This window comes from Gamsiella multidivaricata, assembly GCF_025024155.1.
Source record: "Gamsiella multidivaricata strain RSA 2152 chromosome Unknown BC939scaffold_60, whole genome shotgun sequence".
Taxonomy (NCBI): domain Eukaryota; kingdom Fungi; phylum Mortierellomycota; class Mortierellomycetes; order Mortierellales; family Mortierellaceae; genus Gamsiella; species Gamsiella multidivaricata.
Window position 1 is genome coordinate 40,858 of NW_026251768.1, and position 27,444 is coordinate 68,301.

Genomic DNA, 27,444 nt, shown 5'->3' on the forward strand with positions numbered 1-27,444 from the left:
TGTGTCCTCAGGGGGCGGAAAACTTCACCGAAAAAAAGATCACTTTTGTCAAAGGACTAACACAACGGGCGGGGAAGACGGCAAGATGACCATGGGTCATCGGTCTCACCGCAGTAACCGCGACAAGGCCCGTTTCGCAGAAAGGGGAAACGATGTCTTTGAAGAGAAAAAATAAAAAGAAATTATCCCGCCAAAATAAAAAATAAAAAAAATGGCGAAGTTGAGTTTTCTCCTACCCCTATTCTTTTTCCAAGCCCTTGACCAGAGCGCCAGATAGTAAGGACATTATTAATACACAACTTTGTAAAAAAAAAAAAAGGATGCTCTTCACGATCGGCTGTCCAGGCTCGTTGTCTTTTGTGTATGGACTTTCCCGCCATTCTTCCCCTATTTTTGCATTTTGGCTAAGATCTCCTGTCGGTTCTTCCGACCAACATCAGAGACCTCACCTAAACCTCGCCGATCCCTGTGTCATGCACGCTCCTTCATGCTTAAAGCATTTCAATCTTAAAAAAATAAAAAATAAAAAGAGAAGAGAAAAGAGAAAAAACAGAAACGCAAAAGATAACCATAGGAAGATATAGCAGTAATAATTAAAATAAAAATAAAAATAAAAACGCATTGAAAGAAAAAAAAATACCTTCACAATGGTTGTTGATCCAGAGTTGGTATCAGAATCGGTTGTGGTGAAGCTGGTTGTCGATCCCGTCGAACTGGAGGCTATCATAGGGACCCCTGAAAACCCATTACTACCGACATTGTTGTTTAGCTGGTAAGTCGCGCTCGAGGACGTCGAGCAAGTAGACGAGGAAGACGATCCGCGACTCATGAGGAAGGCAGCTTGGCGTTGCTGCTGATCTTGCGGAGAAGGATAAATTGGGGTTGCGGACTGGTCATATGAAAACGGATCATGCGTAGAGTGGGAGGACGACGGCTGCGACTGCGATTGTGGGTGCATAGACATGAGCGAGGAGGCTTGATCTTGAAACATGGCCTGGCCTGGTAAGGACGGCAGTGGAGGTGGTCTATGGCTGGAGCCGCCGAGGTGGATGGATGTAGAGGACTTGTTAACCATTAAACCCCCAGCCATAATTTCGCTCAGGTGGGCGAGGCCAAATTGCTGGTGTTGAGGGAGCGCTGACGACGAATTGTTCAAACGACTTTGTGGTTGAAGCAGACTTCTGGATGGGTACAGTTGCTGATGTTGCGGCATAGAGAGCGACGGCGGCACCGGAGGCAGCTGTGAGGTATGCAAGGGTGCCTTTAACGACGCGATGGAGGATGGTGGCATTGTCAGGGATGGAGTATGGGGCTGGAGTTGTGAAGGATTCTGGACCTGACTATGCGCCGAAGGCATGGACAAAGGAAGAGAATGAGGTTGCGATGTTTCTGTTTGAGGACCTGAATACAATTGAGACTGAGATAGGTTCAAGGTCAAGGATGATCCGCCAAAAGGTGACATGGGCTCAACCTTTAGCTGAGGCTGCTCGCTGGTACTAAGGTCATCCCAGATCTCCGCAGTAGGTGTAGTGGATGAAGCCAGTGGGTTTGTTGTGATTGCGGTCGAGGTGTGAAAGAATGGTTCATGGATACTGGCGGACATGATGCCTGGACCACTCGGCTACAGGACGAATTCAAGCAAATAAAAATAGCGTATAAATAGCAGCAAGAACTGATTAGGACGTGTTGTTTCCTAGAATGGTGGCAACGAGGCGTCTCAGCAAAGTTTAAGAAGAGAAACATAAAAGAGGGGAAACAGGCATAAAAAAAAGTGGAACATGAAGACCTCAGGTCGGGGACCTCGAAGGCATGCCAATGCTCTACGAGGATGAGCTAAGCGCGCAATATTGTCAGCATTCAAAATGGGATTGTCGAGGTAAAGGGGTATCGAACACAGTCAATAGCGGAGTCATCAGCTGCTGATCCAGAGAAGTGGAAACAGAACCGAGCATGCAGGTATCCGAAGCATGAAGTACCGTGGTTTGGGAATGGATCGGCGCTTGTACACTTGAGCCGTACTCCCCATGCACATGCCACATATACTCTCACAGACGCACAACACACAACGTTTCCTATTACCTTGGCGTGGAGCATAACCGTCCTGTGCGATCTTGATTCGAGGGAGGACACGACAGAAAATGATTAACGAAAGTTCTTGGATTGCACGCTGAGGCCCATAGAAGATGAATGAAAGGTGCATGCAAAGGATTAGGAGACTCTGCCGTTATGTCCTGTAATTCAGGTACGTTAAGCAGGAGTGGTGGAGATTATACGTGTAAAAAATAATATAAAAAAATGAAAGAAGAAACTAGCAGGCTGAAAGGGTGCGAGGGTTGTAGAGCAAGGGGTCAGTTTGGAATGGGTATCTGACCACACATCAAGTACCGCTAAAGTGTAGTGACTAAACCACCTTGAGCCTTTGGGCTAGACACGCGTCGTAATCGATGAATAAAAGGACTAGAAAGTGGGCAAGGGCAATATAGAAAAAACCAGGAAGATTGGAAGGGCAATTCCAGACGCTGGAAAACACGAAACTGTATGATCATGAGAAGGCTCGGCTTTGAAAGCCATGACAAAGGAACTGTGGCCTCAGAGTACAGACTGGGCCACTACTGACGCACAAACGCGAGAGCTGCACTAGCACTCCGGGCAGACTCTCTGCTGCATCGGCAGGAGATACAGATTCAGAAAAAAAAAAGGTGAGCCCTTGAGGGGAAAGAATCCGCAAAGGGAGGAGGAAACAACAAAGATGCAGGATGAAAAAAGGGGAACCACTTACTGTGTGGCACTTTGGAGCTTGTCAAACAAGTCGTGCTTAAGCACAAAAAAAAAAAAAAAAAAAAATGGGAGAGCCAATCAGGAGGTAAGCATGCAGACATCCTTGAGCCGCGCTCGCGTTATGGTGCGCTCTAGGTTCCAGGGAGGACAACTCGAATGAATTGAACCATGAAACCCCGAGCGCCAGATCAGACTACGAGGGGAAGGCAGGGGGTTGAGATGGAAAAGGCGAAGTGACGAGGCGCGTGCACGTCCAGTTCAATTGAGACAGATTTCACGACGGCCAAGTAGGTTGGGGTCACAGATAGTACATATAGGAGTTATAGTGCAGCGCAAGAGCCTTGTCTGAGCATTTCGGAGGGCGAATCAAGGGTGGACATGACGCGCGAGGCCATGCAACAGAGCCTCAGCATCTGTTTGTCCATTGGTCCGTTCGCTTTGTTTGTTGTTTATGCGTGTCTGTATTTGTTCAGCTGGGTGTGAGTAAGCCCACAAAAACGGGGTGCGTGGCGATTGAATTGGCGGATGAGAGGACAAGAGGGCGGCAGGGAGAGGGGGAACTGGGGAAATGAAGCCGCCACAGAAACTCGGTGCCATATACTATCTGCGTGGCGTATTATAAAATTATAAGACGAGTATTCACATGTCCGGAACGTCATCAAAAGATATGCATGCGCGTTGGTGGCCCAACCACAAAGCCTACAGATGATCGCCAAATGGTCAATGCACAGCCTGCAAACAGGGTGCGCCTAGGCCAGTCCAATTGGCGAGGGCTTATCACGCGCCAAATAAAAAATATCCCGCCATACTTTCCCAAATATTACAAGGACACCTTGAACAGATCACTCTTTTCATTCCGTGGGTCTCTTTTTCCACGCGCCTTGTACCTAGGCAACCTAGGCAGCCTTAGAGGATCTTACATGGATTGTAATCACGTACCAGATTGGATGCGACGGCTATGTGTCTACTCCGAATTGTAGTGTCAGATTGAATGCTTGCGATGTCTCTATTCAATCGTAGAATGTGTGTTATTATACATAGAGACTCGTGAGGATCAATGGCAATTGCAAAATGATCGCTAGAGTCATCTTTTCTGTTTCATACTGAAGACAAAGCGGTAGGTTTGGAATATATATTTCTATTCCAAGGATTTTTTGAATAAAAGTTGTTGTTTGATAGCGTTCGATCCAAGCGCTGAAGACACCGACAATAGCAAGCAGCAAGCATGGGGATATGAGGCATTGATAACGATTGCAAAGTTGTTTGACAGTGGAGGAATGTAGTCATATTGCACCCACGTAAGGGTTGATCTCGAAGCCACGCTCATTACTGTAAGCATTGTCTGGTCTTGGACCGCAACGCATTTTTCGTACCTGTATAAGTCTGGATCAGGTCGAGCAACAGAGAGACGTAGAAATCAAAGCAGAGAGGGAGAACAGAGAGAAAGTGAGAACGGGTGAGAGAGAAAGAAGAGGGTGACAGGGAGCAGGGTTCCTGGATTAGAGATCGACTCTCCAGTTAAATTAATAAAAGGCGGAGGTAAAAAGGAAAAGAGACAGAGAGAGGGTGAGAAAGCGAGTGAAAGGGTGAAGTGGAGTTAGAGCGGGAAAACAAGAACGGACGATGGTATCAGGCCGGCTCTATGAACAAGTACCAGATAAAAAACAGAGGACCTACTAGATCCGCTCTGTCCCCTTTGTGCACCCTTTAGTGCTCTTTCTTTTTTCCTCGACCGGTCGGTCCTCCGAGGTCCGCATTTTTCTCCAATTGCTCAAACGTCAAAGTTTCCAAGGTCCAAAGGACATACGCGAAGGGCGACGTCCGAAGACGTTTCGAAGCTGCTAGAATTTCAGGAATGCATCGTTCTTGGTGTGATCTTCGATATGACCTTGCACGCCGCAGTGGAAGTAATCTCTACCACGGTATTTTTCGTTAAAGTAAATCGCCTTATACGGTACGTCTGCTCAATTGAATAGCGCTTGTCAGATCTTTCCTGCACGCACGTTTGAGATTGATAGGGCCGAACAGCGAAAAAGTTATTTCATCTAGCGACAGCACCTGGAAACAGGAGTTTTAACGTGGAGTGTTTAATAAACTCCGTGTTCAAGGCCCTAGCAACTGCCATTCTTATCGTCGGATCCGTCAAAAACGATGACCCTTCGCGTGAATGCCCCTCCTTTTGACTTTGAGTATGATGTACGTTCGTGAGCCCGTCTACGGTCTAGAATGCGTGTAGCGAGTGATGCCCCAGGTTCCAGAGGATGCGTTAATTGACAGTCGGCTCCTTGCTCAGGTTCTTTTTCTTGAGTTGCTCAATCCTCCTGGTACCTATCTGCCAGCTCAATGGCATGAATTCTTCCTTGTTGTGGATACGGTTTCCAGTCTATTCAAGGCCGTTCATAGGATGACGCCTGTTAAAAAAATAGTTCTCATATCTGACCGAATGACAAAAAAGGCGGAGCTTGGGGTAAAGGCTGGTGATGAGCCGAGAATCCCTCGCTCTCATAAGAACATATAATATTAAAAAAAGGGAAAAGAAAAAGCTCTTGGCCATTGTTACCTTGCATCAATGTAATAATATCATGCTGATTTGTAAGAGTCTTGAGAAGGATCCGGTAATTTGATGTTACTACTGGAGTTTCAAGACTCCAATGTTATTTATTTTCCGAGAATGACAAGTAAGAACAAGGGGGTTCTATCTTTCGCCTGCGGCCCTTACTGTTTGAAGATGAAGACTTGACCTCACTGCCTCCTGCTGGAAAAAAAGGAGGTCAGGCATGACGGCATTAATAGGCGGTCTGTCATCGCTTCTTTCTTTCCACTCTTTCCGTCCTATCCAGTGCTTCCTTCAGATGAAGCATCGTTACTGCTCTGAGAAAAAAGAGACTCCGGAGTCCCACGAATTTCTTTTTCGCGCCACTAATTTCTTGCGCGCTACCTTCCTTGGTGGCTTTGCACTGCCGCGTCTTTTTCTTTTTTTTTTTACCTGTCATTGCTGATCACCCATTTTTTTTTTTTCAAACACAAACCATTCCCACAATGTCCGACTCTGTAACTACCGCTTTCTTGAACGCCTGCCAGGGAACCCTCGGGGGAGCCGAAGTTGTGGAGGGCAGGACCGATGCTGACCGCAAGGAGGTAAAAAAAAAAAAGAAGTCTCAAACGTTGACTTGGAGTCGCGCCAGTCGAAACAGCAAAGTTGTGAGGAACAGGCGTCATTACCACTACTCGACATATATAACATGCGGGACATATCAAAGCAAATGGACAACTCACCTTCTGAGCCGCAGTCATCATCTCGTCGCTTTCTCTTTCAGCTAAAGACAAGGAAACCTTCAATTACTCTCAGCAACACGCCCACGACCTGTGACTCATAGTCGATTCAAAAGAGACATTTTTTTTTATTGTTCTATTGCAGCAAGAAACTTACATCCTCTGGGTCGTATCATCGCAATGTTAGGTCAAGGACTGGATCGATCGCTTCGAGAGGGATATCACTCCTCTTGCCAAGGTACGTCTTTTGCTGCATGCTCGAGTTTTTTTTTCATTTATTCTGTACATGACGTGAATGAGCTCTATCTTTCTCACCTTGCCTCTTTTTTTTTTTTTTTTTTTTTTTTTTTTTTTGCTGTGCTTGTTGAAATAACTCTCTAGGCATTGAACGACCATCTCGAGACCCGCACCTATATCGTCGGTCACTCTATCACCAATGCAGACCTCTGGTCCTTTGTCAAACTCCACGAGCAGATTGTATGTCTCATATGTCACAGGAATCCATAGGATCCGTTCTACGTCAGCCAAAAAAAAAATACCATTAACATCGATTTTTCGTATGCCCTTACGCATAGAGCGGTTTGTCCAGAGACGGTCAATTGAAGCGTCCCCACTTGACCAGATGGTTCGATCTGATTCAGGAGCAGACCCAGGACTTGGGTCACTTGGTTCCTGTCGCCATTGATCTCGAGGCTCCCGAGTTGAAGATTGTGTCCAAGGAAAAAGCCCCCACAGCTCCCGCAGGAAGCACTGCAGACGAGAAGAAGGCCAAGAAGAACCTTAAGAAGGACGCTAAAGCCGAGGAAAAGAAGGCGAAGAAAGAAGCCAATTCTGCTGCTACTGCTGCAACTCCCACCCCCACCGCCGAAGCAGCTGTCGTTACCCCAGCAGAGGGCTCTGGAGCAGCTGCAGCTCCTGAGCGCAACAACACCCAGAAGAAGGAAAAGAAGCCCAAGGCCCCCAAAGCTCCAGTAGCGCCTGCAGGGCCCACGACCCCTCAGCCTTGGCAGATTGATCTCCGGGTTGGCAAGATCCTGAAGGTTGAAAAGCATCCAGATGCGGATTCATTGTATGTCGAGACCGTTGATGTTGGCGAAGCTGAGCCCAGGACTGTCGTCAGTGGGTTGGTCAAGCATATCCCGATCGAGGAGATGGAGAACCGTTGGTTGGTCTGTGTCTGCAATCTGAAACCCGCGGCCATGAGGGGTGTCAAGTCCTTTGCCATGGTTCTCGCTGCTACGGATGATACCGGCAAGTTGGAGTTGGTGGACCCCCCCAAGGGCTCTAAGCCTGGTGACAAATGCTACTTCGGCAACTGGAAAGGTAAATTACGCTGAATGTAGCTTTTTTTTTTTTTTTTAGTCTTTATTGTCTTCTTCGTCTTTTGAAATGTGCTCGACCTTGACTAAGACCGTTCTTTTGTCTCCTTGCTCTCTGGACACCAAATAGATGAGAAGCCCGAGGAAGTTATGAATCCAAAGAAGAAGATCTGGGAGACTATCCAGCCTGGACTTCACACCACACCCGAGTGCCGTGCAGCCTGGAAGTCGGACGAGGGCGAGGTTCATGTCTTGCACACCGAGCACGGCGACTGCACCGTTCCTTCTGTTGTTGGCGCCAAGATCAAGTAAAACGCTCGACCACATTTGTACGCGTCCTCAACATCATCCCTATCACCCCAGCAATAAAGTCCTTTATTTCTTTTCTGTACGCGATACATGGACTTGGTTCTTGTGAAAATCTCAGCACCCTGCGGTTGTTCGCTGCTTTATTGCGGGTAAATATACATGTGCAAGGGTCGTGGGAGCAGAACTTTGGCGAACGAGGAGAAAAAAAAAAAAAAAAAAAAAAAGAAAAAAGTAAAAAAAAAAGAAGAAAAAGAAAAAGAAAAAGAAAAAAAGAAAAAAGAAGAAAAAAAAAAGGACGAGGGAAGAGTCGCCTACAACTCCAAGGCGTCCTTCTCATCCGTGGAGCGAGATGTGGGCAGAGTCGTGCTTCCTTGTAGAGCACCGCCTCTCGGATTCCGAAGGCGTTCGGGCGATGTTGGAGAATTTGGTTCTGAAGCCGTCAGTCCTTCGCCTCCGACCTTGATGTTCTTGTTGTAGGCCACAAGTCCGCGCAGCATGTTCCCGAGACCTGTCATGGTTCCAGGTTTGACAATCTTCTTGGGTTCGACTGCATCCTGCTCGCGTGAAGGTTCCGAGGCTTTTGAAACATTAGCCGGCGTATCCATAAGGAACTCAGGTTTGTCGATCACATTCGGGGTTGGCGGGATCAGGGTCATAATCAAAGGCGATCGCCTCATGTCCTCGTTCTTGATCGCCAACATCGATGAGACAGAGGGCTGTGCGTCCGTCTGTACGACATTGTCGCCAGTATCTCCAGCCCGCCAGTTGCTTGTCGAGTCCGCTGTCCGTCCCTGTGCTTGTTTACGTTCTACCGGTGGCGATGCGATGCTATGTCCTACAGGATGTCCCCCTCCTCCTAGACGTCCCTTCGAGGCGCTCCGATTTTTGGGTGAAAAGCTGAGAGGCGCCCCACCGTCCTGTTTCTGCCACCCAGTAATGTCAGACTCATAGCCACTCGAGGGCCTCCGCGAGGGGTTGGATGAACTCGAGTTATTTCTTTCATGCCAGTGAGGCGGATGGTACACATTGTCCTTGGGCGCATCTCCTTCTGTCAATGGCATCTTTTCTGCCATACGATTCTTCTTGAGTAGACTAGAGATGCCTTGATCCACAGCCGGATTTCCTTGAGAGCCCTTCCGCTGGCTGGAATCACCTGCTCCCGCCTGGGATTTCGCTTTGCCCATAGCTGATGCGGTTGAAGAAGTGGCATTTAAATTCACAGTAGTCGCAGGGGCTGGTTGCCGCCAAGGTTGACTGGCGGCATCCATGGCACGCAAGTCCACTAGACTCTTGTTACGCTGACCATCGAGCTTCGAGGCAGTGCTTCCTGAACTCGATTTGCTGTGCATCCGAAGTTGGCTGTTCTCATATTTCGGCTGGTGCTGAGACTGATGCTGAGACTGATGCTGAGGCTGGTGATCCCTGTTTACGTTCCTTAGGTCAGACCTGTGTGGTTCAATTTCGCTCCCTGGTGCTCCAGATCCAATTGATGGCAAGTTGTTGTCGAAAACAGTCCCAGATCGGCTCTGATGGCGCAAGCGAGAAGGATTGAATCCAGTTTGAGTGATTGGCGGCGCTGGAGGGAGACCCGACGTATTAGCATTCGGCGGCATTCGGCGTCCCTGTCCCTGACGGTATCGTGGTCGGAACTTGTTCTCCACTCGAGGCGGTAAGCCTGCATGACCATCTTCTTTGTCGTCGCGTCCACGCCGCATTCCTGAGCCGATCCTTCCTCCATTGTTGGCTCCACGCGCTGAAGAATCCTTACGCCCAGGCCAGGTATCATCAATGGATGTCCAGCTCCCTCCACGATGGTGACTCTTTCTCCAATTTGAGCTACGCTCAGCAGTTACATCTGCCTCGATCGGGCGCGACGTGCCAGATTCTGCAGATGGGCCTGGCCAGGGCCCAAGTTGAGACCGCTTGGGTATAACATAGACGCCAGATTTGGTCGGAGGGGCCATATGAGGTTCGTTTAGTCCAGGTCCTTTGTAGTCGGATTTTGCAAGCAACTGCGACATACTGGATTTCTTTTTGGGCTGAAGTGATGGTGTCAAGTTCTGAATACTGTCAGTGATCGGGTTGCCCGATATAGCCGGATTCTTAAGCGGCGGAAAGACGAAGGGCACAGCTTTAACATCCTGTAGATTGCGGGCCGGCTTGCGCATTTGCTGTTTCAACAGAACTCTCTCCTTATTGAGAGCAGATCCTGGACCTAAAGCCGCCTCCATATGGCTGGTCGAGGGTAAAGATGATGCGATCGCATGACCGCCAGCTACAGCTGCATTTTGATTGTCATCAATAGATGCCCTTGAAACATCCGGTTCAATAAATACCAAAGTATTGATTTGATCGTTCGACTCGAGCCCTGGTGATCCACGACCCGCGCTGCGCTTTGAGGAATCCTGTGACGAATGCTGGCTAGACAAATCCAGATCGAGTCGAAAATGCGCAGGGAGCTGCCTCTTTTCCGAGTTGAACATCAGATGTGTCATGCTTGGCGTCGAGGGCGTTTGTCGTCCCGAAGAGGCTGCGCTCGGCTCCGGTAGTGGATCAATAAAGTCGTCTGGAAGAGCCACAGCAAGTCCGCTAGAGTCATCCCCATAGTCGATTTCTGGGGTGTTGATTTGGCCCTCGTCATCGGATTCTTCAAAAAGGATTGGCGCTGAAAAGTCCATTTCGGCGTCCTCAGTTCCTTCCATATCAATCGCGTCCGACCAAGACTCTTGTCGAAGTCGCGCCGGCTGATAAAATGCTGAGGGATCAAACTTGGGCATCGACGACGAAGTGAATGAGCTGTGAATCCTTCCATCGACAGGAACGTGATACGATGCATAGGCGCGTCCAGGATCCAGGTGAAGGTGCTGTTTGTCCTTGAGCGATGATGACTGGATCACAATTGGCACAACCTGATTGTCATCGTCGTCGCTGTCGTCCAATATCTCGTCGCCCTCCACTTCCTGGCCAAGAGAGTCGTTTTCGTACAAGTCCAGATACTCTCGGTACTCTTCCCGGTCGTCATACTCTTCCTCTTCCTCGACATCCGACTCAATCTGGCCCAGCATCCTGGGAACAAAATCGACCATCCATGATTTCCACTCGCTGATTCCTGGTCGGGAGCGCTGTCTTTTAAACCTGTGTGCTCCGACGAATGCAAACACTCGCAGAGCGAGCCATCGTGCCACCGGCCCAGGCATATCCTCGAACCGTCGCTGCAAAAAGTCGACTCGGCTCCTCAAGAATTCTGAAAACGCAACGGACTCTTGGGGACATGGGTCAGACCAAGGACATCGGTGATACAGAAGGTTGATGAGGATAATTCCAAGCGACCAAAGATCTGCCATCTGAACATCGTACATCGTATCCACGCCATTACGGCACTCTAGGTAGTTTGATTTAGGGAAGGGGTGAATATCGTGAATGTGATGAGTCACTAGAGCAAATGAAGGAAGCCCAGTGATATATACCTCATCAAACGCCACCTTGAATACTATCGACTTACCGAAGCTCATGTACGGTTTGCTACCGCACTCAAATTCATCGCTCTCCTTGTCGGTTGTTGCCAGACCAAAGTCCGTAAGCTTGACCGTGTATTGACCATCTGCAAACTCTATCAGAAAGTTCTCCGGCTTAAGGTCTCGATGAGCGACGCCGCACAAGTGAACCTGACCGACGCCCTCCAAGACTTGATCAAAGATGGTTTTAATGACAACGAAGCGTGACTTGAAAGAGTAAGGCTCGCCAGAGACTGGGTCCGTCCTATCTGAGCGCATGCTGATCCATTGATACATGTCCATTCCTGAAGAGTATTCGAGCAGTAGGAAGAGATGATCGGTGGTTTCAAACATGTTAAACAGATGAATGATGTTCCGATGCTTTGGCAAGGACGTATGGATGACAACCTATGTATATCATGGCAGGATTTGGTTAGGAGAAAAGGAGGCGAAACAAAACCGGTCAGATATGGATGACTCTTAGTTTATCTTCATTGTTCATAGTAAAGTCTAGCGATTATACAATGCGGATCGATAACTTGCCTCGTTTCGTTGAATGGCGACCTCTTCCTCTGTTAGTTTGTTCTTGCCCAGACACTTGAGCGCGTACAGGGTACCGGAGGCCACCTCCTTGGCAAGATAGACGACTGCATATGAGCCAGCACCGAGGGCGGAGATAAGGGTCAGACTAAGTCCGGTCTGAGGATCAGCGACGATGGTCTTGATAGGGAAGGGCAAGGGCACGTCCTCGGACTCGCCAAAGTAGTCGTCTGGCACATCTTCGCACTCCTGTAGGGCCGACGGGTGGAGCTGACTGGGCGTCGGTGGCAGTGACTTTGAGAGGTTGCTCTGCTGTTGTGGTTGGTGGCTGTACATGTCAAAGAGAGCGTCCAGGCACTGCTGGTGGTGCTGGTATCAGTGCTAGGTATCGAGTGGGAGGTTGGCTAGCCGCTGGGATGACGGTTATCTGAGTGTAGGGACAGAGCAGAGCAGGAGTAAACGAAGAACGATGGCGGCACGCGTGCATCAAGAACCAAAAAACGAAAAATCGAATGGGGCGGTGTATGTCCGTGATTGTTGTGTACGTGTGTATGTGTGTATGTGTGCGTGTGCGTGTAGTCGCGTGGTCGTGTGGTCGTGTGGTCGTGCGGGTGCTGCTGATCTTTATGGTGCTCGCGGAATCCAGAACCCGAAGGTGGTCATAACATGGAGACGACGTGGAAGGTCATGACATGCAATAGCTTCTAAACAAGGCTATTATAGAACGAGGCCCTTGTGTGGTCTCACTTGTCACGTCAATTTGGTTTGTACGACCTGCTTTCAAGTGGATCAGATATTTTATTTCGCGTTAGATAAAAATACAAGGTGAGGATGAAGATGAAGATGATGAAGATAGTGATAGGGATGAGGATGAGGATGGAGATGAGGATGAGGATGGGGATGAGGATGAGGATGAGGATGATGACAATGGTAATGATAATGATAATACTAATGATGAAGGTGATAATGGTTATGATAATGACAGCGACGACTTATGAGAAGAAGTAGTCGGACTCGGCCACATTGCGCACATCAAACTCGCCACGGTCTGGCAGTGGTGGGAACGAGATCGGGTCCCAGGAGTGGAACAGCTTGTTGGCCACCTTCTTTTTCGTCCGCTTGCGGAGTGCTTTACCCATCGCCTTTGCCTCTGCCTCCAACTCCGCCTCGTCCTCCTCAATAATCACACTCGACAAATCATGCTCATCATCTTCGTCGTCCCCAAAATGGAACATGTTCTCGTCCTTGGCCTTCGTTGGTGACAATGACGATGATGATGCCGTCTCGCTCGTCATCAACTCATCCTCTGGAATCTCTAGATCAGGCACAAACTCGCTCTTGCTTGATCCTGAGCTGCTCTCGATCCTGGCACTCTTGCGACGGACACGCTCGTCGTCCCATGCAATCATACCCTCGCCCACGGGCTCCCCAGGATTGGCGATCACCAGTGAAACAGGGTACAGAAAGTCTCTGTAACGCTCCATGAACTCGGCCTCCAGATTCTTCATAATATTGTTGCTATGCAGAAGGATGAACTGCTTTCTCAACACCTCGTTCATTACCTCGACATCGCAGGCGTGTGTCCAGTACGAGTCGTGGACCGATGCGAACGTCAGACCTGCCTCAACACATCCTGCAGCGGACATCAACATATGAGTAGCATCCAGCGAATGAATAAAATTTGGCGGGAAGGCCGTTCTCTGCTTCTGTACGTTGACTGGGCTAGCTTGGCTTGGATCTTTGATCGTCAGCGACTGAAGGTTGGTGCGAACCTATACAGCAATATAATAAAAATAATGATATTAAAGCTTAGCATTCCCTACATGGTCTCCAATACATAACATCGAGAGCAATGAAACAATGCAACGCCAGTTTTACCTGTTTGTGTTCCATCTTGCGATAGGGCTGGACGATAGGGAGATTGAGTGGTGTAGTCCAGATGACGCTGGTCATTTGCTGATCTGCAATTGCCTGTCTGGATGTCTTCTTCTTGCGTCCTTTGCCCGTGAGGCTTTCCTGGATCTCATCCGTTTCGGGATTGACCACGCTCTTTGGAACACTCTTGGCGATGCGACGGGCACTCTCTGCCAGCCAGTCCTGAATCGCACGCGCACCCGTGAACATCTCTCCGATTGATGCAAACACCTGCTGGGTCAAATACGTGCTGAGTGCGTGAACCTGGTCCTCTGGAATACCCTCAGTCTCCTTCAGCCTGTTCTCGATCTGGGCGCGCGCACCAACAAATGTCACTCCATACACGTTCGTCATAACTGTCTGTTTCACAATCTTTCGTGAAATCCTGCCGCTCAAGATCTTGGCATATTCGACGCCCTCGGCCGCCTGCTTCTCGAGAAGACGCTCCACAGACGCTGCCACACCAGAGTACACATCTTGGGGACGGTCAGAGGGCACCAAATTGACCTGCTGTGCACCTGCCATGTCTCCTCCCAGCGCAGCATAATGCTGCAAACCGTTACAAGTACCGTCCTGATGCACTGGGATCCTGCTCATATACGTCTCGGGATCTCCGCTGCGCACGGCTTCGGTGATCTCAATACAGGTGGCAAGACACTGCCAAGGATCCTCTGCTTTGAGCCACCAGCGATGGCCCTCCATAGGTTTGTCGGCACTGTCGAAAATGTTCTCCAAATTGTCCATCGTGAACTGAGCTCGAGCCGAAAGCGAGTGTTTGTCGAAACCTGCCAAGTTGGCCAAGTGAATCTTTAGCCACGTGAAGCCCTTTGGACCCAAAGGCTTGGCCGTACCAAACATAAGCAGACCACGACAAAGATCGTTTCCAAGATGGTTGAACAATGGAGGAATGGGATATGCACGCCCACGGAAGTCCAGGTTGTGGGGGAAGTACATAGGCTCGTCAGCAAACTAATGAGATCGCAAAACAATAAGCCAAGAAAGTGTTGTTAGGAAAGTGAATAAAATCCGGCATACATCAAAATGGGTTGAAAACTAACAGAGTACTTACAGCTCTAGCAATTTCAACTTTATAATTAACATCGCAACGCAAACTGTGGTGGTTCTTGGCCTCCAATTTCATCTTGCGATTTTCTGCGAGCCACTTGGCCTTGGCCTTGGTGCTTGTCTCAAAATCGTCTGGTTTGGGCAAATCCTCGATCTCGCCTGCAGCGGCAGGAATCTTGGCAAATTCCTTGCCACTGTTCCATGCCTCCAGCACTGTCGACAGTACCCTCTTGTTGACCGCCCATTGCGTCTTGCCCAAGACATCAAGGCCATTGTAGATGCGGTATAAAAGGCCTTCCTCGTGTGCCTTCCGAAGATATTCGTACTGCTGAGGGCAATGGCGAATGCGCATGATCATCGATTCCGTACTCAAGTAACCGCCACTGTTGTATGAGAGCCAGGGACGAGGATGAACCAACATGGGAAGCAAACTTGGATGGATCAGGTTACCAACGGGCTCCTTCGAGAGGATTTCCGTGATATGGTTATGGACCCTGATGACTCCAATGCGCTGTCCTTTGTTGTACTGATATGAGTGATAGAATGCCGGAATCTCCTCCACAATCTTCTGGTTCGTCTCTGGGTTGAAACTGGGGGTTTGAACCTTGGCGCAGTCCATTAAGAGTGTCGTAAGAACAGAGCCCACCTTGGCTCGTGTACTCTCTGGCCACACTGGCGTCCAGTCTGTTGGATGCATAGCCTCCGATCTCTTGGTCTCGACCTTTCGGACAGCCATGTTGAAAAGTCGCCCGTTTCCATAAAGTTGGTGGACACTGAATCGTTGATCAAACTAGGGCAAAAAAGAAGAAAATAAAAACAAAATAGCAAATTGGTCAGGTCACCGAGCGTGTTGTAAGGATCTGTTAAATTGCACCAGACGTGGTGCAGACAGCGAAAAGATAGTTCCTTTACCAGAGCCTTATTGGATTTTTTCGTCATCTGTTCGGCGTTGTACTCTGACTCGACCGCCTTTCCGATACTGATCAAGGCGCGGGCAGACTTCATGCCCTCCATGATGCCTCCAGAATTGTTCAGGCGTAGTAGCTCGAGAATCGTGATAATGGATAGTTTGTCGGGCGAGAGTAACTTCAAGAAGGGGCCGTAAAGCATGCGGTCCTTATCCAGCGCAGCATCGTCCGAGATGGATCGGCGCTCTAGAACAGCATCGATGCGCTTGATTTCAGCCTTGATGCCCTCCTTAAGTGATTGATGCCATTGCCAAAGATAACTACTAAGAGGTCTGACGTTGAGCTGTTCTGGTATACTCTCCTTGTCGTGCTCCATCCTGTCGATGGCAGCCTGGTACGAACGTTCCTCTAGCTTCATCTGTCGATCAAATCGGTTGAGCTCCTTGAGCGAGAGAGCATCTAGGGTGTTGCGCATGAGTTTAACGCCAATAACGGTCTCGTTCTTGGAATTCTTCACAGGATTAACTTCGGCGTACTCGGAGGCTACTTCTGTGACTACTGGGGTCTCAGGCATCAATGGTGCTATGCGGGCGGAGACGGGTTTAAGCATCTTGGCAACACTATCAATCCTTTCCACATCCTCTGCTTGCAAGTTCGGGCACTGCCTTAGGTCGTTAATTGTGAAGCCGGCTTTTTGCATTTCCATTAGCATAACCTTGGCAGTGTGCATGCTGTCCATGCTATTGGTCGATGCGAAGACATTAAACATGAGGTGCGATCAGTATGCTTCATGAGAAAAAAATTGGTGTTCCGTTGCGTGTCTTGATGGCAGCCGCTCCTTACTTGATAAATCCTCTGATAAGGATGGCAAAACTTGTCAGATCGGGCTTGACCCTGTATTTTGAAAGTGACTCGAACCATTTGAGGGCCTCCTTGGTTCTCGGGCTCGGGCTGGCGTTCATATAGCTCTCGATGAAGCTGTTATGCATCCTGATGTCGCCGAGGACCAGCATATCGTCGGGGTTGTTCTTGTGGAGTGTGAGGAAGATACGGCGAGCTCGTTCCATGTCCCCAGTGTTCAAACAAGCGTACATGACGGCCATCTGTTCCGGCAGCTGGTGGTCTGCGAACTTGCCGGATTCTCTGGGTTCATTGGCTTTTACTTCTGGCAGGCGGACAATACGGATGGGATCCAGTTTTCCGGAAATAGATGTGTATGAATGGAGGGCATGGTCGGCTTCTGCTCGGGCGGCGACGCTGGGGACGGGATGGACATGGGGCAGGGGTTGGGTGCTTTCCTGGACAGCAGCAGTGGAATGGAATCGGAATCGAGGACGATGTTTCAGCGAAATAGGCAAGGCTGGCTGGTTCCGTGAAGAACTCAAGCGAGCGCACGCCAGGGTGGCCCTGTTACTCCTGAGAGTCGAAGCAACAGACAGCATTTTTGTGGGAAAAGAGACCTTCTGTGGTTCGGATCAGGCACGGCACGATATGATCAATATACGACTATATGAACAGTCTGAAGCGAGTTGCAGCAACCGAAAAGAAAAGAAAAAAAAGAAAGAAAAGAAAAAAGATTAGGGCCGGGCCTGTGTGGGTTGATTCGAGGACAAACACAGGGTGGAATGAATGTGCACACCTACCTCCTTGAAGCTGTTACACCCAGAGTAGAATCAAGAAAGGATGGGTTCCCCCCAGAGTGCGAGTGGACAAGGACACGGGTGGAGTGGAAGGAAAGGAAAGACGCAGGACAAGAAGGAGATATGGCTGCACCGCAGAGGAGAGACGTTGTAGCGGCGGACAAAGAGAGTGTGTGTCCGTGTAGGAGGATGGGACGAGGAGGAGGAGTAAAGGGGAGAAAAAGAAAAAGAAAAGTAAACAACAGCGAAAGTCCTCCTTCCGCCCACACACGAGCACATTGCAGATTAGGCCCTCCCAGGCTGGAACAAGGAAAAACATTGACTGCTAACTGGATGCTCGATTGTGACTTCAGAATGGAATATTCCTTTTTTGGCATAATGTGTACGTGAAGAGGGCCGCATCCGTTTCGCTTCCCTCAAAGACGGAAAAAAAGTCCGCATGCGAATGAGCAACGAACGAGCGCAGGAGCGCAGGAGCGCAGGAGGGCTCATGGAGGGATGCAGCAGACAGACTGCATGGTGCGCAGCATGGTGCGGCTGAGAGATGAGCACACGCGTGTGAAATGAGACATTTTCTCGCGTTCGCATGTAGCATGTATTTTTTTTTTTGTTGTTGTATTATTAGCGCAGGCAGGCTAGTCTATCATGCGTTTCGTAGCTTTCTTGAACCTGACCCCTTACTCCACTACTTCTCTTTCTATCGCCTCTCATCCTTTCATCCTTTCATCTTTTCATCTTTCATCTTTCATCTTCCCCACCTCTTTTTTCATTTTTATATTTATTTTTAACGTAGCATTCAATAATAGGAGCAGCAAAGAGTATGACCCGCCATAGCAGTGAAGTCGACAAAGCTCCCTCCACTGCTACCACTGCTACAGGAGACGCGCACCACCACCATCACCACCACCACCACCAGGACCACAATCAGCAACAGCAGCAGCAACAGCAGCAGCAACAGCAGCACCATCATCATCACCACCATCATAACCTTCGGCAGAGACCAAGCTCTACCTCAGAAAGACACGATCCCATTTTGGCGACAGCCATTACTAGCTCTGTCATTGAAAAGTGCGACAGTCCAGACGATACCAGCTCGATCGAGGGTTCAACCCCGTTTGAAACAGACACAGCTCCCAACAGCAGCGGCACCAATGCAAACGAATTACAATGCGTGATGAAGGACCTGGAAGAGTTTGAGTTTGTTGTAGGAGTTTCAGAGGACAGGAACAGGCGATGTAGGCGAACAATGGAGGTATATTACGCTGATGAGCAGAGCACTGCACAGAATCCTGTCCTGTTTTCCCGTCTTCTATTCCCTATCCCCTATCCCTATTCATGTCGCCGGCCCAGTATACATTGCTACATGAGTTTTATGCGTGTCTTTTTTATGTGTTGCTATTCTGGCGATATCCCCCTTCTTCCCTCGTCATGGCTGAACACGGGACTAATTTTTCCTTGCAATTGCATAATCTTTTTTTTTTTTTTTTTACTAGGATACCCATGCGTTCATTTACAATTATGAGGGAATTACCGGACACGGCTTCTTTGCTATCTTTGATGGACACGCAGGCAAGGCTGCAGCGGACTGGTGTGGCCTACATTTCCACGAGGTAACCTGTCGCATTCACACATCAATCGCCTATATTTATCCTTGCGTTATTCTGTGGAATGGACATGGCACCTGTTCTACCATGTATTCTTGGACAGGACAAACTTTGGACAGCCGGTCTCGACACCATGGATAGCAAGGGCTAGGTTGGACTGAATTGGACCTGACTCAAGTAAAATGTATTGCTTACATGATCAGACAGGACAGGACGATGAATGATGGACGAGTGGCCAACATGGGCGCAGGCTGAGGTGTTGTTGTGTGTTTCTCGTTTTTAGACTTTAACTTTGAGAGCTTTTTTTTCAGTTGTCCTTGTGTTGAATTTCTATGGTTCCGTGTGGTTTGTGGCATATCACTCGACCCGTGCTAGTATTGGTTCTGATGGAGTATATTGTTCTTTGCATCTTTTGTTATAGGTGTTTAACCGCATTCTGGACGAAAAGGCGGATCAACCAGGCGTGGACTTCCAGGAGCTTGTTAATGATGCATTCTTGGCAGTGGATCAGGAGCTCGCAGAGGCTCTTCAACAAGGACGATCCAGCGGCTGTACTGCCATCATGGCCTACATCCGAAAGGAGGGCGATAAAGTATGTTGAGTTAATGGATTTCCTTCAACCTGGACTCGTTCACACATCAGCGATCGTTTGTTTCGGGATTCGTTAATACTTGTACTGACGTCCGTAACAATTACATTGGATAGCGGGTTCTTTACACTGGAAACGTAGGGGATGCGAGAGCAGTGTTGTGTCACAAAAACAAAGCAGTGCGACTCTCATACGATCATAAGGGTAGTGATCACACTGAGGCGCAGCGAATTCTGGATGTCGGAGGATTTGTCATGAATAACCGTGTCAATGGTACGACTTTGCAGCATCACAGCGTTATCTCTACCGAATGCAGAATGCATCGCCGCGGTTTGATCTGACTAATATTTACTGTTGTAACACACAATAGGCGTGCTGGCTGTGACACGAGCGTTGGGAGACAGCTCGATGAAGGAGTTCATTATTGGATCACCATACACAACAAGGACAGAGATCGGGACGGATAATCCGTATCTCATTCTGGCATGCGATGGAGTAAGTCGATAACCCTTTCCTTATGATCAGGAATACGGAAATGCGTATGTATAGTAAAAAGAAGGCCTTTCTAACCAATACATCTATACATTACTGCTCGCGTTGATTAGTTGTGGGATGTATGTAGCGATCAGGAGGCGGTGGAACTGATCAAGGATGTGGTGTGCCCCACAAAAGCCAGCCGAGTCCTACTAGAGCACGCATTGCAAAAGTTTACCACGGACAACATTAGCGTCATGGTGATCAGGTTAAACGTCTAGTGCCACCTTTTTTTTTCTTCATGAACAAGCTGATGTTTATTTCGCTTGCACTACTCTTCTTTCTCCTCCTTCCTCCTTCGTTCCTTTCATCTCTCTCATTTCAAACGCCTTTTCTATCCGTGTTATTGTTGTTGTTGCTGTTGTTGTAATAAAGTTAGCACAAGAGCGAGGAATGTCTCTATCTCTATAATAATAATCCTTGCTTTTTTATTTTTAAGAAATAAAAAGGCGTTAGGGTTGAGCCTTATTGACCATGGACTTGTGTTAAAGAGGAGGAGGGGGTGCAGCACACAGCAAACAGAGTGAATGTTGCGCCACGTGTTGATCGTGTTGGGATCCAAAGAAGCATGCACAACAATCGAGTTGGACACAACTATGCACACACACGCACACACACACGCACACACACACGCATTCATCTAGTCTACGTAGGTAGCATGGAGCATGCCGCATATTATTTATATGTATTCAGGCAGATGAGCATATGGTCCACCCATAAGCCGGGGTCATAGAGGAGGAAAGCGCAGTGGAAGGAGAATAAGAGGGGCATTGTTGGGGCAGCAGAGAAGAGGGAGGGGTCAAGATTGGTAATAGACATGACAAAGGGAAAATGAGGGGTCCCTTTTCAGTAGCAAGGTAATCCAGGGGTCGATCGGCAAAGCAAAGTAAGCAAAGTAAGCAAAGTAAGCAAAGTAGATCGGGGAGAGAACAGTGTCCCTTTTTTTGGGGGTGTTGTATCCTCGGAAATGATCGAGGGTCGGTACCGGGCTGCGGGGCAGGAGGGTCGTCTGAAAATAGACTCTTTTTTGTTCGTTTTGCGTTTTTTGCTGTGGCGTGGATGATTATTTTGCCCCCACGGAGACACGTTTTCGAGAGTGAAGACATGGTCCCAGAGGCAGAGGCAGAGTGAGGGGCAGCAACAGTTTTTCCGCCTTTCTCTTTCTCTCTCTCTCTCTCTCTCTCTCTCTCTCTCTCTCTCTCTCTCTCTCTCTCTCTCTCTCTCTCTCTCTCTCTCTTCCCTCTTCCTCTTCTTCACTCTTCTTCTTCTTTTCTTTCTTCTCTCTCTTTCTCTCTTCTCATTCCACAGTCACGCCCCCCCTCACTCCCCACTCTTTGAATACCTTTGCATCCCTTGCTCATCTCTCATTCACCATGCCCATCTCTGCCCTCGCAACCGAAACCGCCCTCGCGCCTTCCGCCTCCATCAAGACCCTCGTCGAGGCCATCTCCAGGGAAGACTCCGTCGCCACCCCCCTCACGACTGCCACGCCTGAACCCAGCGCACAGGAACAGCAACTCCAGCAACACCTCGAGGCCCTCGAGATCGTCCAGGCCCACGCCGCAGACACCGAGCACTGGAAGCGCCGTACCGCCTACTCTCTTGTCACGGACGATTACAGGATCCATCATCTCACCGCTGGAACCCTCCGTGGAGACGGCAAGCTCGGGGTCTCGCCCGCACTGTTCCAGTCCAAGGACGAGCGCCACGTTATCTCTGTTCTCCATGTTGGCAAGTCCCTCTGTGGACACCCTAATATCGTCCATGGAGGGCTTTTGGCAACTATGCTCGAGTAAGTGCCCAATACTCAATTCATTCTCTGTCATCCTCTTTGTTCAGCTGTATCTGCATATGCAAACACATGGATCCAGATTCTTTCTTATTCTAAACTCGACGTTTGCTGCATTTCCTTTCTTTGTTCTCTTTTAGTGAAATCACTGCCATGACTGTAAGTGCCTCTCTGCTCCTTTCTTTCTCATTGATCGGTAATCAGGAACATTGAACACGACAATATGTGAATATGTGTGACAGGAACAATTCCCCTCGATCCGACCGATCTCTCCGCCCACGTTACTTTACTGAACGAACACACCGATTTTGAACCTCACTCTTTTCTCTTCTTTTCTTCTTTTCTAGGCCATCCCCAATCTCCCCGGAAAGACTGGCTTCACCGCGAACCTGAACATCAACTATCGCCACCCATGCATTGCGGACCAGTTCATCGTTGCTCATTCTGAGGTCACCTCGGTCGAGGGTCGTAAGGCCTTTGTGAAGGCCACCTTAAAGACCATCGAGGGCACCCTTTTGGCCGATGCTACCGCCCTCTTTATCGCCCCCAAGGTCCCTGTCTCCGAGATCACGGAGCAACTGACCCAAGCAAAGACCTCCCCTAAGCTTGTAGAGTCCGAGGTGCAGGCATAGAAAAAAAGAAGTACTGCACCGACAACCAACGATTTCTCTCTCCCCTCTCTTTTAAACAAATGTAAATGTGTATAAATATATACATACTTGTATTCACATAATATCCCACGCCCTCTGCCAGTTCTGCTAACCGGCTAACCGGATCAGGCCACACGCCTCTCTTTCTGCAATCCCAAATGATTCAATACAATCATGTTCGAGTGAATGAATAAATTGCCATGGCGAAAATGGTTTACTTTATTGTGTGAATTGTGTCATGTCTGATCGCTTTCCCCCTCCCCCCTCTTCTGCCTGTGCATTTTTGGTGGTGCTGTCGACTGCTGCGCTTTTTTTTCCTTTTTTTTTTTCCTTTTTCTCTTTTTTCTTATTTCTCTCACTTCAGTGAATGGTGATGGTACGAATGCCAAAGGGACTGTACAAGGGCATCTATCTCATTCTTTCCTCTTCATCGATCCAACCATCCTTTTCAAACAGTTTCAGGCGAATTCGTCGCTTCCTCCTGTGGCCGATGCTTGGGCCCCCCAGTAGTCTCGACTGCAGTCGGTCGTGGTATAGGGACAGCCGCAAATCGAATCGCACGGTTATGCAATAGCTCTGGTCTGTCCTGGTCACTCTCAGACCCACTCTCGTTCTCACTCCTACTGCTGCTCGAACTGTCGTCGTGCCCATCCCCGTCCCTTCTCGCTCTCGTGCCCCGCGGTCCGCCTTGGGCTGTCGTCGGGGTCGAGAAGGATGTTGAGGGTGGCGCAAGCGGAGACGACAGCGGAGACCTGGTGATCGTGGTCTGTGCTCTCTCTGTGCCGCCGGATCGAGAGCCCAGACCAGGTGACAGGGCATTCGCATTTCCAGCCGCATTCCCGCTCGCAGCTCCTGCATTAGTTGCAGACGCTGCTGCAGCCTCTCTAGCCAGTCGATCATGTTCATCCTGGAGACTCTGTCGCATCGCTTCCATGATCATCAGTTCTTCCAGGTCGGTGCCCATGTTTCTCATCACTGTCAAATAGCCATTGTAATCTGCGGCGGCCGCAGATGAGTTGGATCTCCTCGAGGTGGTTCCCTGTCTGCCCACAGCGAGGCGTCGACCCAGTGCAAACGTCGCGTTCATTGTGGACGATGTTGAAGCACGTCGTGATCCTGGCTGTCGCTGTGCTGCTGCCAAAATCCTGCGATTCCAGTCTGGACGAAGTTCATCTGCAATAACGAGTAACAATGAAAAAAAAAAAAAAAAAAAAAAAAAGGACGTCAGTCAATCGTCTTTCGGAATCAAGAGAAAATTGATAACCGGCAGCACAACATGGTGACATTGGTTTACCTGCAGTCACCACTTCGGAACTCTTGTGGCTAGTGCTTCTGCGACGGACCGATGGTGACGATGGGCTTTGGATCTCTGGCGTCCTTTCGATAGAGTTGCTTGAGGATGAGTTAGACATGGAGGTACCCCCGACCGTCTTTTTGGGACGAACGAGGAGGAAAAGCGCACAGGAACAATTACCGGAGAGAACGTTAAAGGCACGTTAGCATTTGATAATCCGCTTCTAGTGCATGGTGCATGCGTCGTTCTTTCTTCATTGCCTGGCCCTTTGGTCTGTCCGCTTTAAATAGCACCCAGGGCCATTTCAGTAACAGCAATTACAGTATGACAACAACATCAACAACTGCTAGTGCCACAAAAGTGACAGAGGAGAAGGGAAAGACACACACAAAAAGGGTCAGAGGCAAGTCACTAAGCAAAAAGAGTCATTTACCGTTTGGCCAGCCGAGGACGACGAGGATGCGGGAGGCGAGGAAAGGAGGCCGCTGGGCAGGAGGGCTAGGGAATAGATGACGCCAAAGTTGGGTTCGACACAGTAAGGGCAGGCGGGGGATTCGGTCGGTGCGCTCTCCAGGCGCTTGATTTGTACGAAGCACTCGGTGCACATGGGCTTGTCGCAACACCGCGTGCGGTTGATGTTGCGGGGATAGTACTACAACAATCACCAGCCAAGTCAGTCAAATTAGTCAGTCAGTCAGTCAGTCAGTCAGTCAGTCAGCACATCGTCTGTCACCCTCTGTCCGTCAGGGGCGAGGCCATTTAGACAGACCGGGTGGGTGAACCAGTCAAGCAACACGAAACAAAATGGCTTTGCTGAGAGCCCCATGGTTCAATGATACATGATGGGTGCTCACGGTGTTGAGGTCATTGTGCTCTCAAACGTGCACCCGCCCCACGCACGCAAGTGCCAAAAGAAATATCTTTATATATGTAAAAAAAAAAAAGGGCTGACGATAAAGACGTCGGCACAGCGGAAAAAAAAAAAAAGGCAGCAGGGCCGAAGGGATTTAAAGTATCAAAACATATAATGGGCAGATGATACGACGCAGGTCCACGAGTGTCCACAGTAAGAGGAAGAAGGCTATGATTATTTCGGCATGAAGTGTGGAAGAAAAAGTTTTCTTACCAAGAAACAAATGGGACATTCGATCGCGCCTTGGTAAAGTCGCCTCATTTCACGCTCTGCTTCTGACATGCGATGTTGTTGGTGGTGGTGGGGATGGTGATGAGGAGCAGTGCCTGCTGTCGTTGTTGCCGTTGCTGTGTTCGTGTTGAGGATTGGAGTGGTAGTAGTGTTGCTAGCTCTGTTGAGCTGCTGCTGTTGCTGCTTCTCCTTTTCCTCCTGAGCATCCTCGCTATCGTCCCAGTCATCGAGGCCCTTGTAGAAGGGGGCCAGCTTGCGCTGTAGAATAAGTCGTTGCACAATCCGGAAGTCATAGTCTTGTGGGCCAGAGTAGACGCCGTGGGGCAGCAGTGCGCCTCCATCGATGTGGTCGGCCTTTTCCTTTGTGGTGGTATTTCCCATGCTGCGGAGATGGACAAGAGCGAGTGCGATAATGAACACTAAAACGAGTTGGCGGGAGAGGAGGGGGGAGGAGGGAAAAGAAGAAGGAAAGAAGGACCGGTGGAAGAAGAAGGGCGATGGGAGAGGAAGGAGGGGAGGAGAAGATAAAGAATACAAATGTGAGCGGCAGAAAAACGAAAGCTGCAAACAGAATGACGAGCGACAAAGCGATATCCACATGAATGAGTGAATGAATAAATGGGAGTGGCCAGCCCCTTGGCCCACCGACATCTGCACATTTGGGTACCTATTTCACCGGGGGCCCAGGGATCTCCCCGGGATCCCCAGGGTCTCTGGGCTGTCACCGGTCACGTGGCTGGGTACAATAGACACGCCTTCGTCCAGCAGACCATGTGCGTGCTCCTGTTGGCCGTGTGTTGTCCCTATGTGATGTTTTCGTATGTCCTCTCACATGCTCGTTTCAGCCAGGAAACGGACGAATGTCCCAATCCTGCTATACTTCGCCGCGGTGGTTGCTGTGAAATGTGCCATGGTGGATGATAGCACCAAAGGGATGCACCGCCGGCATGAAGAACCATGGCAACGAGAACGACAAAGGGGACCCAGAACAGTGCCAGTCCACAGCAGTCTGCTGTCGGACTGAAATGTGAAAAATGCAAGCCCGAATAAGCCCAGTTGGTCCCTGCCCCGATCTAATGCTTCTGCAATTAAACTCCTCCCCATCATCCATCATCGGCATCACTTGTCGACCGTACTCATCACGATGACCATGCACATCCCCACTCGCTTCAGTCCCGTCTTTACAAGGCGCTCTTTCCTCGTGCCCTCTCGCACAAGGGTTGCACACATCCTGGCCTCTTGTTCTCTACACTCCGTCCTTAATACCCCATGTGCCACCCCCGCCCCTTCGTTTTCTACCCTATCCTCTTCTCCTTCTTCTCAAAGAACAGTAGCTGACTTCCGAAGCGATACTCGCAAGTGCCTAAATCAAACGACTGCTAGCATACACTGAATTCACTGAATTCTGTGAACTAATAGCCTCACTACCCCTTCTTTTTCGTCGACAGTAACGCGCCCAACCGACGAAATGTTTGCGGTCATGCAGGGGGCCTCGCGTGGCGACGACGTCTACGAGGAAGACGATTCTGTCCAATCGCTCGAAGCTCATGTTGCCAATCTCACAGGACACGAGGCCGGACTCTTCTGTGCCTCCGGGACCATGACCAACCAGCTTGCCTTCCGTGCCTCACTCCTCACCCCGCCTGCATCGATCCTGTGTGACACCCGATCGCACGTGTTCAGATACGAGGCCGGTGGGCTCGCGTCCCATTCGAGCGCGACTGTCTATCCTGTAGAGGCCATTGCCACGCAGGGACACCACCTCACAGTCCAGGACCTCGAACGCGAATTCATATCCGACGATGAAGACGTTCACATGGCTCCAACACGCTTGATCTCGCTCGAAAACACACTGAGTGGAACAGTCATGCCTCTGCAAGAGATCCAGAACATCCGTCGGTTCGCCAAGGAACGGAATGTGCGTCTGCATCTGGATGGCGCCCGAGTATGGAATGCAGCCGTAGCAGAGGGATGCAGACTTAAGGATATCACCAGCGAGTTTGACACTGTCTCTCTCTGTGTCTCCAAGGGCATTGGTGCACCCATCGGCAGTGTCCTGGTCGGCGACAAGGGATTGATCAAGAAGGCACGACACTTTCGAAAGATGTTTGGCGGTGGATGGAGACAGGCCGGTGGACTGGCCGCTGCAGCACATTGGTGCATTGAAAATGTCTGGCCCACCATGAAGGAAACACATACATTGGCGAAACATCTGGCAGAGGGACTCGAACGAGAGGGGCGTGGGGCCAAGGTCTACATCCCTGTGGAGACCAACATGGTGTTCCTGGATCTGGCTGGCTCAGGAATTCGGCTGAGCGAGCTGAGTAGGCGGCTAGAGGCCGAGAAGGGAATCAAGATCGGCAATAGTAATGCCCCAGAGACCCAGACACAGGTCAGATTGGTCCTACACTGGCAGATCTCTAAGCAGGCAGTTGACGATTTTGTGGAAGTGGTCAAGGATATGGCTTCCACGACAACTACACCAGCCATGGAGACCCTTGGACAGGATCGTAACAAAGCAGCGTACGGCAGTCGATAAAGACAGAGGCGCCGCATGACAAACATAGCAATATATTACAGACTAGACGGTATATAACATA

The 27,444-nt window shown here is 49.5% G+C and overlaps 12 protein-coding genes across 12 annotated transcripts; 5 read left to right on the forward strand and 7 right to left on the reverse strand.

Annotated features, from left to right (window-relative positions):
* Positions 1-297: 297 nt before the first annotated feature.
* BC939DRAFT_459926 (uncharacterized protein) lies at positions 298-1,712 on the reverse strand (the record flags this gene model as incomplete). Its single annotated transcript, XM_051556788.1, has 1 exon — positions 298-1,712. A coding segment is annotated over exon 1 (1,154 nt), but the record flags the coding sequence as incomplete, so codon positions are not given.
* A 4,033-nt stretch (positions 1,713-5,745) lies between these two features.
* Positions 5,746-7,865, forward strand: BC939DRAFT_459929 (uncharacterized protein). The gene is made up of 5 exons (XM_051556789.1): positions 5,746-5,916; positions 6,239-6,289; positions 6,433-6,528; positions 6,627-7,374; positions 7,501-7,865. The coding sequence occupies exons 1-5, from the start codon at positions 5,818-5,820 to the stop codon at positions 7,680-7,682; spliced, it is 1,176 nt and encodes a 391-aa protein (XP_051409368.1). The 5' UTR covers positions 5,746-5,817; the 3' UTR covers positions 7,683-7,865.
* Positions 7,866-7,972: 107 nt separating this feature from the next.
* On the reverse strand, positions 7,973-11,147 carry BC939DRAFT_459931 (uncharacterized protein). Its single transcript, XM_051556790.1, has one exon. The coding sequence runs from the start codon at positions 11,036-11,038 to the stop codon at positions 7,991-7,993; it is 3,048 nt and encodes a 1,015-aa protein (XP_051409369.1). The 5' UTR covers positions 11,039-11,147; the 3' UTR covers positions 7,973-7,990.
* A 26-nt stretch (positions 11,148-11,173) lies between these two features.
* BC939DRAFT_400291 (kinase-like domain-containing protein) lies at positions 11,174-12,049 on the reverse strand (the record flags this gene model as incomplete). The annotated part of the gene is made up of 2 exons (XM_051552533.1): positions 11,174-11,581; positions 11,738-12,049. Coding segments are annotated over 2 exons (720 nt in total), but the record flags the coding sequence as incomplete, so codon positions are not given.
* Positions 12,050-12,550: 501 nt separating this feature from the next.
* Positions 12,551-17,502, reverse strand: BC939DRAFT_459933 (uncharacterized protein). The gene is made up of 6 exons (XM_051556791.1): positions 17,244-17,502; positions 16,444-17,119; positions 15,605-16,340; positions 14,697-15,482; positions 13,592-14,596; positions 12,551-13,485 (listed from the first exon to the last, which is right to left on the reverse strand). Exons 2-6 carry the CDS (start codon positions 17,040-17,042, stop codon positions 12,706-12,708), a joined length of 3,906 nt encoding a protein of 1,301 aa, XP_051409371.1. The 5' UTR covers positions 17,043-17,119; positions 17,244-17,502; the 3' UTR covers positions 12,551-12,705.
* Positions 17,503-18,179: 677 nt separating this feature from the next.
* BC939DRAFT_459934 (phosphatase 2C-like domain-containing protein) lies at positions 18,180-20,392 on the forward strand. Its single transcript, XM_051556792.1, has 6 exons — positions 18,180-18,492; positions 18,734-18,850; positions 19,266-19,436; positions 19,550-19,706; positions 19,804-19,928; positions 20,039-20,392. Exons 1-6 carry the CDS (start codon positions 18,415-18,417, stop codon positions 20,186-20,188), a joined length of 798 nt encoding a protein of 265 aa, XP_051409372.1. The 5' UTR covers positions 18,180-18,414; the 3' UTR covers positions 20,189-20,392.
* Positions 20,304-20,650, reverse strand: BC939DRAFT_459936 (uncharacterized protein). The gene has a single exon (XM_051556793.1). It carries the CDS (start codon positions 20,605-20,607, stop codon positions 20,311-20,313), a length of 297 nt encoding a protein of 98 aa, XP_051409373.1. The 5' UTR covers positions 20,608-20,650; the 3' UTR covers positions 20,304-20,310.
* A 531-nt stretch (positions 20,651-21,181) lies between these two features.
* On the forward strand, positions 21,182-22,621 carry BC939DRAFT_459937 (HotDog domain-containing protein). Its single transcript, XM_051556794.1, has 3 exons — positions 21,182-21,759; positions 21,897-21,915; positions 22,104-22,621. The coding sequence occupies exons 1-3, from the start codon at positions 21,341-21,343 to the stop codon at positions 22,386-22,388; spliced, it is 723 nt and encodes a 240-aa protein (XP_051409374.1). The 5' UTR covers positions 21,182-21,340; the 3' UTR covers positions 22,389-22,621.
* A 4-nt stretch (positions 22,622-22,625) lies between these two features.
* BC939DRAFT_262011 (uncharacterized protein) lies at positions 22,626-23,901 on the reverse strand. The gene is made up of 2 exons (XM_051551070.1): positions 23,701-23,901; positions 22,626-23,579 (listed from the first exon to the last, which is right to left on the reverse strand). Exons 1-2 carry the CDS (start codon positions 23,816-23,818, stop codon positions 22,855-22,857), a joined length of 843 nt encoding a protein of 280 aa, XP_051409375.1. The 5' UTR covers positions 23,819-23,901; the 3' UTR covers positions 22,626-22,854.
* On the forward strand, positions 23,617-24,632 carry BC939DRAFT_459941 (uncharacterized protein). Its single transcript, XM_051556795.1, has one exon. It carries the CDS (start codon positions 23,938-23,940, stop codon positions 24,211-24,213), a length of 276 nt encoding a protein of 91 aa, XP_051409376.1. The 5' UTR covers positions 23,617-23,937; the 3' UTR covers positions 24,214-24,632.
* A 39-nt stretch (positions 24,633-24,671) lies between these two features.
* BC939DRAFT_459943 (uncharacterized protein) lies at positions 24,672-25,578 on the reverse strand. The gene has a single exon (XM_051556796.1). The coding sequence runs from the start codon at positions 25,493-25,495 to the stop codon at positions 24,788-24,790; it is 708 nt and encodes a 235-aa protein (XP_051409377.1). The 5' UTR covers positions 25,496-25,578; the 3' UTR covers positions 24,672-24,787.
* A 734-nt stretch (positions 25,579-26,312) lies between these two features.
* Positions 26,313-27,383, forward strand: BC939DRAFT_479516 (pyridoxal phosphate-dependent transferase; the record flags this gene model as incomplete). Its single annotated transcript, XM_051558860.1, has 1 exon — positions 26,313-27,383. The coding sequence occupies one exon, from the start codon at positions 26,313-26,315 to the stop codon at positions 27,381-27,383; it is 1,071 nt and encodes a 356-aa protein (XP_051409378.1).
* Between the last annotated feature and the right edge of the window lie 61 nt (positions 27,384-27,444).

Excerpts from the sequence above, each read along its gene's own strand:
- BC939DRAFT_459929 (XM_051556789.1), top strand. The coding sequence starts at position 5,818 with ATGTCCGACTCTGTAACTACCGCTTTCTTGAACGCCTGCCAGGGAACC. Across the intron at positions 6,529-6,626 it reads TCAAACTCCACGAGCAGATT|AGCGGTTTGTCCAGAGACGG; the intron begins GTATGTCTCATA and ends CCTTACGCATAG. Across the intron at positions 7,375-7,500 it reads CTACTTCGGCAACTGGAAAG|ATGAGAAGCCCGAGGAAGTT; the intron begins GTAAATTACGCT and ends GACACCAAATAG.
- BC939DRAFT_459931 (XM_051556790.1), bottom strand. The coding sequence starts at position 11,038 with ATGTACGATGTTCAGATGGCAGATCTTTGGTCGCTTGGAATTATCCTC.
- BC939DRAFT_459933 (XM_051556791.1), bottom strand. The coding sequence starts at position 17,042 with ATGCTGTCTGTTGCTTCGACTCTCAGGAGTAACAGGGCCACCCTGGCG. Across the intron at positions 16,341-16,443 it reads CTTATCAGAGGATTTATCAA|CATGGACAGCATGCACACTG; the intron begins GTAAGGAGCGGC and ends ATCGACCAATAG. Across the intron at positions 15,483-15,604 it reads AAAAATCCAATAAGGCTCTG|TTTGATCAACGATTCAGTGT; the intron begins GTAAAGGAACTA and ends TTTTTGCCCTAG.
- BC939DRAFT_459934 (XM_051556792.1), top strand. The coding sequence starts at position 18,415 with ATGAAGGACCTGGAAGAGTTTGAGTTTGTTGTAGGAGTTTCAGAGGAC. Across the intron at positions 18,851-19,265 it reads GTGGCCTACATTTCCACGAG|GTGTTTAACCGCATTCTGGA; the intron begins GTAACCTGTCGC and ends CTTTTGTTATAG. Across the intron at positions 19,437-19,549 it reads TCCGAAAGGAGGGCGATAAA|CGGGTTCTTTACACTGGAAA; the intron begins GTATGTTGAGTT and ends TACATTGGATAG.
- BC939DRAFT_459936 (XM_051556793.1), bottom strand. The coding sequence starts at position 20,607 with ATGAATGCGTGTGTGTGTGCGTGTGTGTGTGCGTGTGTGTGCATAGTT.
- BC939DRAFT_459937 (XM_051556794.1), top strand. The coding sequence starts at position 21,341 with ATGCCCATCTCTGCCCTCGCAACCGAAACCGCCCTCGCGCCTTCCGCC.
- BC939DRAFT_262011 (XM_051551070.1), bottom strand. The coding sequence starts at position 23,818 with ATGTCTAACTCATCCTCAAGCAACTCTATCGAAAGGACGCCAGAGATC. Across the intron at positions 23,580-23,700 it reads TTCCGAAGTGGTGACTGCAG|ATGAACTTCGTCCAGACTGG; the intron begins GTAAACCAATGT and ends TCGTTATTGCAG.
- BC939DRAFT_459941 (XM_051556795.1), top strand. The coding sequence starts at position 23,938 with ATGCGTCGTTCTTTCTTCATTGCCTGGCCCTTTGGTCTGTCCGCTTTA.
- BC939DRAFT_459943 (XM_051556796.1), bottom strand. The coding sequence starts at position 25,495 with ATGTCGGTGGGCCAAGGGGCTGGCCACTCCCATTTATTCATTCACTCA.